The sequence below is a fragment of the Daktulosphaira vitifoliae genome, unplaced genomic scaffold (genome assembly GCF_025091365.1).
Source record: "Daktulosphaira vitifoliae isolate Bord-2020 unplaced genomic scaffold, ASM2509136v1 Scaffold_2, whole genome shotgun sequence".
NCBI lineage: Eukaryota > Metazoa > Arthropoda > Insecta > Hemiptera > Phylloxeridae > Daktulosphaira > Daktulosphaira vitifoliae.
This window is the reverse complement of record NW_026099573.1, coordinates 3356033-3369606: the sequence shown is the minus strand read 5'-3', so window position 1 is coordinate 3369606 and position 13574 is coordinate 3356033. Positions and strand designations below refer to the sequence as shown.

Sequence of the window (13574 nt, the reverse complement as noted above, 5' to 3'; positions counted from 1 at the left end):
AAAAAAAAAAAAAAAAAAAAAAAAACACATCATAGTAAAACCAATACCTTCTCAGCTTCGCATCGAAGCTAAAAGTACAAATTAAGTACAGTCAGGAATCAACAAAGTGTAAATTTTTTAAATTAGTATTCATTGATATCTGACATTTAAAATCCTTGTCGTAAGACGTTTTAATAGATATAAAATTGATCTATCGACTTAAAGTTCGATTACTCATTATTTTTAGAACTTCTTAAACACTAACATATTTAAGTAAAATTAAAACTATATTAAAAATATTATTAATTTAAAAAAACTAAAAAATATTAAAAATATTAAACTCAAAAGCCACAAAATTTTGTGGCTTTTGAGTTTAATATTTTTAATATTTTTTAGTTTTTTTAAATTAATAATATTTTTAATATAGTTTTAATTTTACTTAATTAACTAGCCACAAGTGATCAATTTTTATTATACTAACATATTTAACATTAATTTAATGTCTTTGTGTAGTATATCAATATTACCAATAATAGCTAATAATATATTATTATATAAATATAATATTATATAATATTGTATATACTCATTGCCACCAGCATTTTTCTATTTATAATCTGAACATTTTACCAAGCCTAAAAAATTCCAAAGGTGTTCTAAAAATATCATAAAAACCATTGATTTTTTACTGAGTTATGAGATTTTTTTTTTTTTTTTGCTTGGCACTCCGCCCGAATTTCTTGGGACACTTTATTCCATGAAAACATTTTTATCTCTTTCGCTTATATACTATTAATTAGTAGTATATGTATTAGTAGTATATTTAGATGCAGAAGCTCAGTTGCGTTTAAGTCAAGCACAAAAACAATGGTTGATGGCAGATGCTAAGGCACAAACATTTTATAGTTACATCGGTATATGAACAAACATTAAAGTACATAATGAATTATGACACAGCAAATGGTATGTGAAATAAATTACGTTGTTGTTCCAGTAAACATTTTATAATTATGTTATGGATCAAAATGACACACTATACAGGGTGGCCCACCACTCACTGACAACTTAAATAACTTTTGATCCAGTTAATATTTTTAGCTGATTTTTTTTTTTAATATTAGTTAGACGTTAGGTCTATAGCTATATCTCAATAATTAATTTTTTTACATTTTATTAAAAAAATTAATTATTTTAAAATTTTAAATAAAAAGTAAAAAAAAAATCTAAGATAGCTATTTTGTAGAGTAGAATTTAAGAAAAATTTTAGTAAAAAAATATCTTATTAATATTCAATAGTAAATATTCTGTAGCGTTTTGAAGTTTGTGAAATTTTGAATTTTCATGTACTATTTTACAGTATTAAACATTGAAATACGTATTGAGAAAAGGACAGAAGAAAACGCTATCTTTTCAATATACTTTTGAATGAGAGTGATAAGTAATAATTGCCTTATCTAATTTCTTATCATGGTATTTATGCCAAGTTTGTAATGTATACACACTATCATCATATGTATACACAGTAATCATGAAAAGATAGCGTTTTCTTCTGTCCTTTTCTCAATACGTATTTCAATGTTTATAACCGTAAAATAGTACATGAAAATTCAAATTTTTACAAACTTCAAAACGCTACAGAATATTTACTACTGAATATTAATAAGATATTTTTTTACTAAAATTTTTCTTAAATTCTACTCTACAAAATAGCTATCTTAGATTTTTTTTTTACATTTTATTTAAAATTTAAAAATAATTAATATTTTTAATAAAATGTAAAAAAATTAATTATTGAGATATAGCTATAGACCTAACGTATAACTATTATTTAAAAAAAAAATAAACTAAAAATATTAACTGGATCAAAAGTTATTTAAGTTGTCAGTGAGTGGTGGGCCACCCTGTATATCAAAATTGGAAAATTTGAGTAAGCAACTAAAACAGTTATTTTGCAGCTAGAGCTATGTTATAAAGTAAAAATTTATTAAAATATTTATGGGCTTAAGTAATAAATACATCTGTATGTATATGTATTAGATCGTACGGGAAATCGGGTCATGAAGGATAAACACCTTATGAGTTATGGTATAAGAAAACGTCTAATATAAGTCATTTTAAATTATCTGGTAGTAAAATTTATGATCACATATTAAATTAAAATTTTTAGAAAATTTGGAGAAAGTGTATAATAAAATTCCGAGAAATATTTTTAAATGGTTATTAATGAGAAAAGGATTACCTAAAAGGTACATTTTGTAATAGAGGATATGTATGATGACATTTGTACCAGGGTAAATAGTGTGAGAGGAGTAACAGAAGATTTTGCTCTAAGCCCTTACTTATTTTCTATGGTGATGATAGAAATTACTAGTGAAATACAAGGAGAGGTGCCGTAGTGCATGTTGTTTGCTAACGATATAGTGTTAATAGAAGAAAATTAATCAAAGGCTAGAGCTGTGGAGATCAGCTTTTGAAGAAAAGGGTTTAAGAATAAGTAGAAGTAAGACAGAGTATATAGAGTACGAGTTTGACAAAAGAGAATACGAGGTAAGCGAAATGAGGAGACCCGTGACAATAGGCGAGGACGTGATTGGAGAGATGGAAAGTTTTAAGTATCTAGAATCAGTTGTGCAAAAGAACAGTGGTATTGACGAGGATGTAAGACACAGGATTAAGTGCGGTGGAGAGAAGCGTCTGGTGTGTTGTGCGATAAAAATATTCCAATGAAGCTGAAAAGTAAATTCTATAAGACTGTAGTGAAACCAGTTATGATGTATGGTCCAGAGTGAGTCAGGTGGTATAGGAACTAACATGATTGATGCTACTTCAAGTATTCTTCTGTAAAAATAGGGAGAGACACCTGTTTTGTATACACACCTGTATGTGGATAACCAAAGTTCTATAAAAATTAGTGAAGAATTCAAAATTTCATAAACGAACTAAACATATAAATATTCGTTATCATTATAATTGTAAAAAGTTCAATGAAGAAGCGTTTTCACCGAAGTATGTCACCAACAAAAAACAGTTAATAAACAACTAAGCCAACACCACGGACTTACAGTAATGTTAGTAATTAGATATAAAAAAATTGAAGATAAACATGTGTTTTTTAAAAGGAAGTGTTGATATTAAACAAATATCAAGCCATTTTTAGTATATTTAAGATAACACACATTATAGTGTAAAAATATATATTTATATTAGTATGATCTGTTTTATCCTATATGTATATAAGCAGTGCTCGAATTGGCCAAAAATAAGTAGGGGAGCTCAACTTAACAATTTGAAAACTGCGTCCCTAGCATTTTGAAGCATTTATTTTACTCATTACTTTATTTAGTATTTATTAATAAATTATATTTCATTATCATACTAATATTAAAAAAAAAAGAGGTGGTATTTTCCATAGTCCTCATAAAAAAAAGTAGTTGGGGTGCGCAAAAAAATTAAAAAAAAAGTATAGGAGCTACGTCCCCATGCGCACTGTATATAAGGTGATTTAATTATCATGAAGTATTTAATTAATCCAAAAATAAAAATAGTAATAATTTTTTTTTATTCTTTTAAGGTGTGATTCTTATGCACGCGTATATCGACGCGCGACGGACGCGGCGCAATTTAAATTTAGCCGCGCAGGTACTACTTTATTTGTTTTTAAATATAACCAATTCCTATGACCGCGTCTGGCGCCGCGCGACGACAATTGCTTCGAGAGTAGTCAAATCGCACGAGCCGCGCGGCCAAAAGCTAAAAATATAGAAAAAAGCAAAAAAAAAACAGCCACATAAATTACCTGCTCGTGGATTGTAGTTGTAATTAATATATTATTATTATTATTTTATTAATTTATCATTCATATTTTAATTTTCAAAGTATGACATTTTGTAAACGCCGTGTGATGTTTTCTGCTAAAGTGTTATACACAGTAGAAGAAGACATACAATTGGCTCAATGTGTAAGGGCACTTCCATGTTTGTATGACCTAAAAAATGCCAACTACAAGGATCAACAAATAAGGACTTGATCTAAGTGCGTGTACGTTAGGGTGGAACGAAATATTGAAAATGTTGATAATTGAATTCTAATAGATAAAAAAAGTTGCAGTTAAGTCCTGATTATGGGAGATAAAAAAAAAAAATTTTTTTATACCTTCGGTTGCCGCAAGAGCGTTGAAAATTTGACTGTGAGGGTAATTTTTTCGTTTTTATCACTTATCTTTTAATCTATTCTATTCACAGGAAAAATTATAACACCTTAGAAATTTTTTATTTACCTTGTCATACACAAGCTGTCGAAAGAAGCGTAAAATTAGTAACTGAAGCATCTGCAGCTGTATGCGGACAAGCTAGAAGGGATGATGTTATAAGGGCTAGGATTGAGTCTCGTAGGATTATGCCCAGGCCCGCATTTAGGGGGGGGGCATTGGGGGCATTTGCCCCGGGCGGCAAATTTTGAAGGGCGGCAAAAATCTTAATAGGTATACAATTTTTAAAAATTAATTATTTTTATTTAATTTTAAATTTTTTCAAACAGAACAATTTATTTTTATGAAACAAAAATATCTATTTCTAAAAAAAAATATTACTTTATTATTTTCTAATTTAAAACGTGTACAAAGATATAAATGTAAAAGAAGATATATCAAAGCTGTATAACAACATAGACTACAGTTAGTAGTTAGATAATAGTATTGATTATACATAGTAATTTTTATAATCAACAGCACTATAAATAAAGTAGGCGGCAATTTATTTGATTCATGTTTTTATCTAATTTTAACAAAGTATTGATATTTTCTCCCTTAAACTGGTTTTATGGATGTCGTCGGCCGTTGATAGTCGATTATTATTGGAATACTAAGAAAGTTAAAACACAATAATTTGTCTCATTTTTCACAAAATTACTATCTAATAATGTCACACTAATAATGTGTTGTGTACAGACAGCTCATTGTGTTTAGTACTCGACTACAAGTGACCGAGTTAATGTGTTGAGGTGTTTTTTTTTATTTGTATATTTTATTATTTATTAACGTATTAAAATGAGTGATAGCAGAAAACGTTTAAGTGGAAGTGCTTATAAAAAAGTTGCTAAATTAAAATTAGAAAAAGAACAAAAAGTCATTTCTCAAACCGCAAAATTAACTTCATTTTTTGGCAATCAATCTCCAATTCGCCAAGTGAAATAGAGACTACAGCTGAACAGATTTTAAATGAGTCTAGTGATAAAAAGTAATTTAAAAATCAAATGTTAACTTTTGTACGTTATTTCAGTTTTATATAAATGAAAAATTTTATAATTTTTTAGTGAACATCCTCTACATAGTACTTTTGAAACCATGGCAAATGAAAATCAATTAATTGAATATTCGGAATTATTAAATACGCCAACTAAAAAACCCAATCCAACACTTTTGGGGGGCGGCAAAATTCCTAAATGCGACCCTGATTATGCCTCATTTTAATTCCAAAAAATATTTTCAATTTAATTAAGTTAATGTTTACGTTAATGTTAATGTTTAAGTTAAAAAATTTACTTATATAAAAATTTAATACATTACAATAAATCAAAAATATATATAAAACTCTTAAGTAATGTGTTCTGTAAATTTCGTAAAATTTTGTAATAATTTTAAGATTCTGATTATTTATACACATATTTGATTATGGACTACAACTTTTTAGTAATATTAGAATTTGCAAAATAAAATTTGTTTTCGTTCCACTCTACTATTAATATTCCAAAAAATCTATTAGCTTCGATACGAAGCTGAGAAGGTATTGGTTTTACTATGATGTTTTTTTTTTTGTGTCTGTTACCACTTTTTTTCAGCTCTCACCGAACGGATTTCTTTCAACGATACGTCAAAAGATCACAAATCGTATCTAGTCGAAGACATTACCCTTAAAAATTGAAAAAATTTCCCTCGTTCCCCGTAAATGGGGGAAACCTTCAAAAAAATTACAAATTTAAAAATCGCTAATTTTCCAATTTTTTTAAATTTTGTTTACTAAAAACTGCCGTAACTTTTTCAAAAATGAACATATCAATATAACTTTTTTTTTTATAGATGCTTGATGTCTTTACCTATCATTTGGTATTTTTTTTTTGTAAATTTGACCCTTTATCTGCCCACAGGGGGGATTTAAAATGACAACTTTTTCACAAAAAATTAACTTTTGAAAATGTTCCAGAAGGTCTGATACTTTTTTATATATCTTACATTAAAGGCAATGTAATGTACTTTAATTTGAAAAAAAAAAATTGACCACTGGACTTGTCTTCGTAGNATTAAAGATAATGTAATATAAATCATTATGAAAAAAAAAAATTGACCTCTGGACTTGTCTTCACGGTGAAAATAGACATCAAAGTTAATAAAAAATTACGATTTTTGTAAAATAATTTTTAACTTTATATTTTTAACTTAATAATGCTATAACTTTTTGGAAAATGTATGGATAAGTAATTTTTTTTTTATATAGATGCTTGATGTCTTTACTTATCATTTGGTATATTTTTTTTGTAAAATAGACCCTTAACCTGCCACAGGAGGGGATTTAAAATGACAACTTTTTCACTAAAAATTTACTTTTTCAACTTGACTTTTGAAAATGTTCCGGAAAGTCTGACACTTTTATATATATCTTAAATTAAAGATAATGTAATATAAATCATTATGAAAAAAAAAAATTGACCTCTGGACTTGTCTTCACGGTGAAAATAGACATCAAAGTTAATAAAAAATTACGATTTTTGTAAAATAATTTTTAACTTTATATTTTTAACTTAATAATGCTATAACTTTTTGGAAAATGTATGGATAAGTAATTTTTTTTTTATATAGATGCTTGATGTCTTTACTTATCATTTGGTATATTTTTTTTGTAAAATAGACCCTTAACCTGCCACAGGAGGGGATTTAAAATGACAACTTTTTCACTAAAAATTTACTTTTTCAACTTGACTTTTGAAAATGTTCCGGAAAGTCTGACACTTTTATATATATCTTAAATTAAAGATAATGTAATATAAATCATTATGAAAAAAAAAAATTGACCTCTGGACTTGTCTTCACGGTGAAAATAGACATCAAAGTTAATAAAAAATTACGATTTTTGTAAAATAATTTTTAACTTTATATTTTTAACTTAATAATGCTATAACTTATTGAAAAGTGTATGGTTCAAAATAATTTTTTTATGAGAAATAATATTTTTTAATAATCCCTTTTTCATTCTGGATATTAATAAGGAAATAGCAGATCATGTAGCTTTTGGAATAATCCACCAATTTTTTAAAATTAAACACTATCTAAAGATTTGCATCGAAGCGTTTTATTTGATAGTGATTTTAATCACTGTCAGATATCATTATACTAGATCCAACTATGCCACGTCACCACTGTGCTGGGTTCTTTTTTACTATTATATTATGTTAATCAGATGAATATAAAATATATTATAGGATCAACCGACTTTTTTTTTTGTAAACCATTATACCGGTTTAGAAATAGCACATATGTTATTTTGTTATTGTCTGGTAAATATTTTTATTGTATTTTTTATACAATAAAATTTGTGATTCATTATCCAAGTTTTTTTAATTTTAATGACTAAGTATTATACATACGGCTTTTTTGCTAATAATATTTTTTATGGTAAACATTTAGTTCTACAAGTTTAATTCTATAATTTTTCCTGTGAATAGAATAGATTAAAAGATAAGTGATAAAAACGAAAAAATTACCCTCACAGTCAAATTTTCGACCCTCTTGCGGCACCCGAAAGTATAAAAAAAAAATTTTTTTTTATCTCCCATAATAAGGAGACTAAACTGCAACTTTTTTTTATCTACTAGAATTCAATTATCAACATTTTCAATATTTCGTTCCACCCTAGTGTATGTACCTAATTATTTACGTATAATGTAATGTTGGCTGCGCGTTTCTAGATGCGTGCATAGAAATCACACCTTTAGTTCAATGATTTTCTCAATTTTTCAATCATAAAGTTTTTTTTATGTTCATTACTTATACCTTATAATGATCTAATTATGAAAAAAATATAGTTTAAAAAAACTAAAAAAACACGCTTTTAAAGTACATCGAACTAAAAAGTTAAAAATAATTTTTAAAATAAGCTTAAAACAATAATGAACAATAATTGATAGTATGTTACTATCAATATCATGGTTGTTACGGGTAACGGGAAATCAGGGTTCGATATTGGGGAGAGAGTCTGAGAAACGGCTACCACATCCAAGGAAAGCAGCAAGCGTGTAAATTACCCATTCCCGGAACATGGAGGTAGTGACGAAAAATGACGATACAGAAATCATCCTTTGTAATCGTAATGAATACACTCTATATCTCTTAATGAGAGTAAAGCGTGTTAATATATATTTTTAATAGTAATTCGAATATATATATATACATGTAAAGCGACTTAAGTACGTAAACGTATCATGCACTAGGTATATCCTTGTTTTGTGGGCGGGGGTACGTTATACCTAAGGTATAAACGCCGGAAGCGGCGGTAGGAATATATAAATATATATACGTAAGGTGCATTACACGCGTGCGGTATTGGTCAATCAAAATAAAAATTTATTTATATATACAGGGTGATTTTTTTATCATAACCCACTCAATTACTTGCAGAATAATAATAATTTAAACATTTTTTTTTTTTATTATCTTTAGTTACACATTATTCTTGAATTTTTAACTATGTAATACTTTTTAAGTTCATCCCTTATGCCTTAGAGGGGGGTCAACTTTGTTTTTTTAAATGGAAACACATATTTTTAATTTAATAAAATGTTTGAGTTTTTAATTTAATAGTAAATGGCATTTGAATTTTTAATATAACTTTATTAGCTTATTAGATATAAACATTTAAAGTTTCAAAATTTTGAGTTAATATACATGTATAATACACATGGGATTGTAAATACAGGTAGCTAATTGGATTTTTATGACATTGCTGTCTCATTCACGGATTGTTTATTATCAATTATGATTATCAATAGATATACTTTCTGTATTGTCAGTTAGTGTATTTATAAACTCATAACAATGTGCCTTACTACAATTGATAATAACAATGCTGTGTACCTGCTAATATCGATGTTATAAAAAACCAATTAGCTACCTATATTTGTAATCCCTTGTGTATTATACCTGTATATTAATTCAAAAATTTGAAACTTTAAATGATTATATCTAATAAACGAATTAAGTTATATTAAAAATTCAAATGCCATTTACTATTAAATTAAAAACTCAAACATTTTATTAAATTAAAAATACGTGTTACCATTTAAAAAAACGAAGTTGACACCCCTCTAAGGCATAAGGGATGAACTTAAAAAGTATTACATAGTTAATAATTCAAGAATAATGTGTAACTAAAGATAGTAATAAAAAAAAATGTTTAAATTATTATTATTCTGCAAGTAATTGAGTGGGTTATGATAAAAAAATCACCCTGTATATATATAATTGATGACACGCGCTTGTCTAAGGGTTGGAAAATATTGTTGTCGACGAGGGGTGAGCGGGGTGGGGTGAATGAGTTACGACCGTTTAGTCTCAAGGCCGTAGACACGTGCGCGTGGAAAGTTACAAATAACACACAACATACATGTGAAACTCATATAAGCGTGTTAAAAAAACTATAACCTAAATACTGGTCTAAAAATTTTCATCGACGAGTCATTTTCACAATTAGATTATTATCTACTAAATAAGCTAGTTAATTAGTGGTGTTACCTTTTGAGAAATTAACATAGACACCATTATAAGGTATAAGTAATGAACATAAAAAAACTTTATAATTGAGAAATTGAGAGAAACATTGAACTAAAAGATACTAAAAAAAATGATTAATATTATTTTTATTTTTCGATTAATTAAAAGGTTCATGATAAGTAAATAACTTTGTATATATATAATAATTTGTAGCGGTTATATATATATATATAGATTTAATTATAAAAGTAATTGTGTCCAGTACTTTTTGAATAGACCTTGTGTAATAAATTATTATTAATAATTCATTTTTAATACTTCATATAATTCATCTTTTTTTTCCATTATCTGTAAAAATGACTTTAGAATAAGTGGTTGGTAGAGAACCGTAGTGTTTTCAACTTCTCCTACGATGTGGTGCATCATAGTTAAAATAGCTTCATTAACAAACTCATCATTAGTAATAAAGTTTTTTAAAACCAATCCATAATTAAGCATTATGTCAGGAGCCGCAAACCTTCATAAAAATAATAATTTTAATATAAAAACTTAATTTGAATAATTATATTAATAATTAAGAAGTAAGAATTATTGTAATCTGTTTATGAATACTCAATAAGTTGTAAGTATATTTACATATTTATTTTCTAAAATCTGGTATATAAATTTTAGCAATTTTTAGAAGATTAAAAATAAATTTTTAATTTTAAATGCGTCTTATGAAAATCGAAAATTTTGAAGTGCAAAAACCTACATTATTATTTAAATAGACACACATTTTTTGGTATATGACAGATAAAAATCGTATTTTTGTGAAGTATGAGCTTTTAGATACATGCCACAGATAAATAATATATACATATAGAAATTTTATGATACGTTTACTTTTTAACATGTGCTCGTATGCTTTCTTTGAGGTTGCAAAAATGTTTGATGTTATCAAAAAATATTAGCACCATATGGTTTGTGGTTATCAAGTCCTGCAAATACTCAATTGTCTGTATATCTTTATCATAATGCCGGATGAGTAGAGCAAATAATGATTTAAAATCTTGTGCCCAGGAGATAGAATCTGGCGAATTAAAACCGGAATCTAATAAATACAATATTAAATAAAAAAATAATTAATAAATAGTTAAAAAAGTCAAATTAAATTTTCAAAATAAGAAACTTTATAACTACTTTTGAGATCTATTTTCAAATTATTAATGAAATCTTCATAAATAGAAGACAATCCGACAACGGATTGTCTATAATACTCAATTGTTTTGATTACTTCTTTAATAGCCATTACTACCTAGAATAAGATGTCATTTAAACCACTTAATTAAAAGAGATATTTGAAGCACTTTGTGACAAATGTCTTTCTAATCTCGATAGTAGCATAGCCAATGGAGCACAGATACCACGACTCTCCCATTGACAGCAATAATTATTTTTAAAATTAAGTGATAAGCAAACAACAAAGTCTAATGTATAGAATTTTGTAAATTATTTCACTACCCATCCCCTCATTATGAAATCCTGACTCATAGCGCCGCTTTGTTTGTCAAAAGGAATTAAAGATAAATCAATTACCAGATGTAAGTGTCGGACAGGCAAATGAATATCATGAGCTTTTTGCCGTTTAGCTACCATCAGATGTTCTAATACTTTGAGCCCTTCATGAGCCATGAATGAAATCAACTGAAATGAAACGATTTTTCTGCAAAAACAAACATGAACAAAAAATATATTTTTATTAATGAATATTGTACTTTAATGTTTAAATCTTGAATAATCAATAAACAGTACAATTATCTTAAATAAAAGTATTCGTATTATTAGCTTATAACCAAAATAAAAACAAAAATTAATTGATTTGTCCATATTTTATTTCATTCAATTTTAAAATTAGGATCATTCAAATTTCTTAAATAAATAATAATCACTATTCTAATGAATTATAATAAAAACTTGTAATTTTGTTATCAATATCAAATTAATTTATTGTATTAGATTGGAACTCACCTAACTATTTTCAAATCGATTTCTACTATTTTACAAAATCTACAAAAATAAGTGAGAAGCCAAAAATATAGAGAAGTGTCGATATGGTGGTGTGCATTCGAATTTAATTGGTTGTAAACTTCAATAATTAGAGTATTGAAACCGTTGCGCAAAAAGTGTATCGTAAACTTTTGAAGCAAATGTGATATTTGATCCTCAGTCGGAGTAAGACCAATAGCAGGCGACACTCGAACTACATTTAATCTAAAACAAAATTAACTTAAATAATAATAAACGTATAATAAAAACGAGTACTTTATAATTATTATGAATATTCTCACTTTGATTTTTTGGTCACTTTTTTCATTCGCGTTTTAGATTTTTTATTGCTATTAAATAAAGGTTGGGGATCTGATATTTTATTATAAGCGTTGTTATTTTGGTTAACTACAACTTCACTAGGTTTTATCGAAGAAATTTCTTCATTTGCATGAGGATTTAATTTATTTTTTTTGTGGTTATTTAATTGTTCCCTAGAAGAAAATAATATAACCTAAGTAAATTCTGCAGTAATAAACGTAAGTGTATTTTTTACAATTTACCAATCAACCCTGACAGAAACTGGTTCTTTGAATACACTCTGAGATTTTACATCATTAATATCAATGTACTGTGTATCCATAGCTTCTTCACTATCCTGTCAATAAGAATGTTTATATTTTTCTAGTTCATTGTTTTAACATAGCATAGACTGTCTATTATCCCTCATTTAAATTATATCTATTAGAAATATTCTGTATATCTAACAGTCAATAAAAAACCATGTAATAGCTTTTCTTAGACTCGATTTTATCGGTACTTATTTTGCAAAGAAATTTTTATCCGATGCTCGATTTTTGATCATATTTTTACTTGGTACTCGATATTAGGTTATAATATCATGGTTATTTAGTACAATTTAAATCAGTCTCACTTTGTAAAAACTTTATTACTCGGTTAGTTAATCAATTAGATTTTACATACGTAATTGAAGTGAAAAACTACTCCTGCAATTAAACTCTAGTTACATTTTCAAAATTAAATTACTAAAAAAGAAATTAGATAACTTTATTTTTAGTTAGGTATGAAATGTCAAATCTATGTTTTTATTTAATTTGATTTTAATTATTAAATACAGAAAAAAAAATATTTTTGCACAGTGGGATCGTGGCATAGTTGGGTCCATTATAGATGATATCTGACAGTGATTAAAATCACTATCATAAAAAATGCTTCGATACAAATCTTTAGATAGTGTTTAATTTAAAAAAATTGATGGATTACTCCAAAAGCTACATGATCTGCTATTTCCATATTTATATCCTGATTAAGATAAAGTATGTCGATTGAAAGAGGGATACAAATATTATTTGTAGATAGTGTTTAATTTATAAAAAAAAAATTGTTAAAATAGCATATTTTTGAATACGGTAGCCTTTTGTGCATAGAAGGTAGGTCATCGGGACAAATTTTTTTTTTTTTTTTATAGTACATGAAATAAGCTTTAATTTGATATATGTTTAAAGGACGCAGTATTTCCGGAACATTTTCAAAAATTAAGTTGAAAAAGTTATTTTTTGTAAAAAAGTTACTATTTTAAATCGCCCCCAATGTGCAGGTTAAGTATTAGATTTTCAAAAAAATAATATCAAATGAAAGCGAATTATCTAAGGTTTTAATATAAAAAAAAATTATGTTGATTTGTTTATTTTTGAAAAAGTTATGGAAGTTTTAAGAAAAAAAAGTGAAAAAAATGACAAAATTTACCGATTTTTAAATTTGTAATTTTTTTTGGATATTTCCCCCATTT

The 13574-nt window shown here is 26.6% G+C and overlaps 1 protein-coding gene across 8 annotated transcripts in view; it reads right to left on the bottom strand.

Moving 5' to 3' along the window:
* The window catches only part of LOC126898779 (protein timeless), a 57503-nt gene that overhangs the window by 15121 nt on the left and 28808 nt on the right, over window positions 1-13574 (bottom strand). For 7 of the 8 annotated variants that reach the window (XR_007702376.1, XM_050673109.1, XM_050673111.1 and 4 more), the window contains 7 exons: window positions 12328-12422; window positions 12067-12258; window positions 11747-11989; window positions 11315-11441; window positions 10919-11033; window positions 10622-10829; window positions 10055-10253 (listed from right to left, as the gene is read on the bottom strand). Coding sequence is in view for 7 of the 8 variants with exons in the window: in XM_050673109.1 (XP_050529066.1) it covers window positions 10055-10253; window positions 10622-10829; window positions 10919-11033; window positions 11315-11441; window positions 11747-11989; window positions 12067-12258; window positions 12328-12422 (1179 nt within the window). In the remaining variant the exon portion in view is untranslated. The remainder of the gene's footprint in view (window positions 1-10054; window positions 10254-10621; window positions 10830-10918; window positions 11034-11314; window positions 11442-11746; window positions 11990-12066; window positions 12259-12327; window positions 12423-13574) is intronic. The other variant, XM_050673113.1, reaches the window with a different exon arrangement.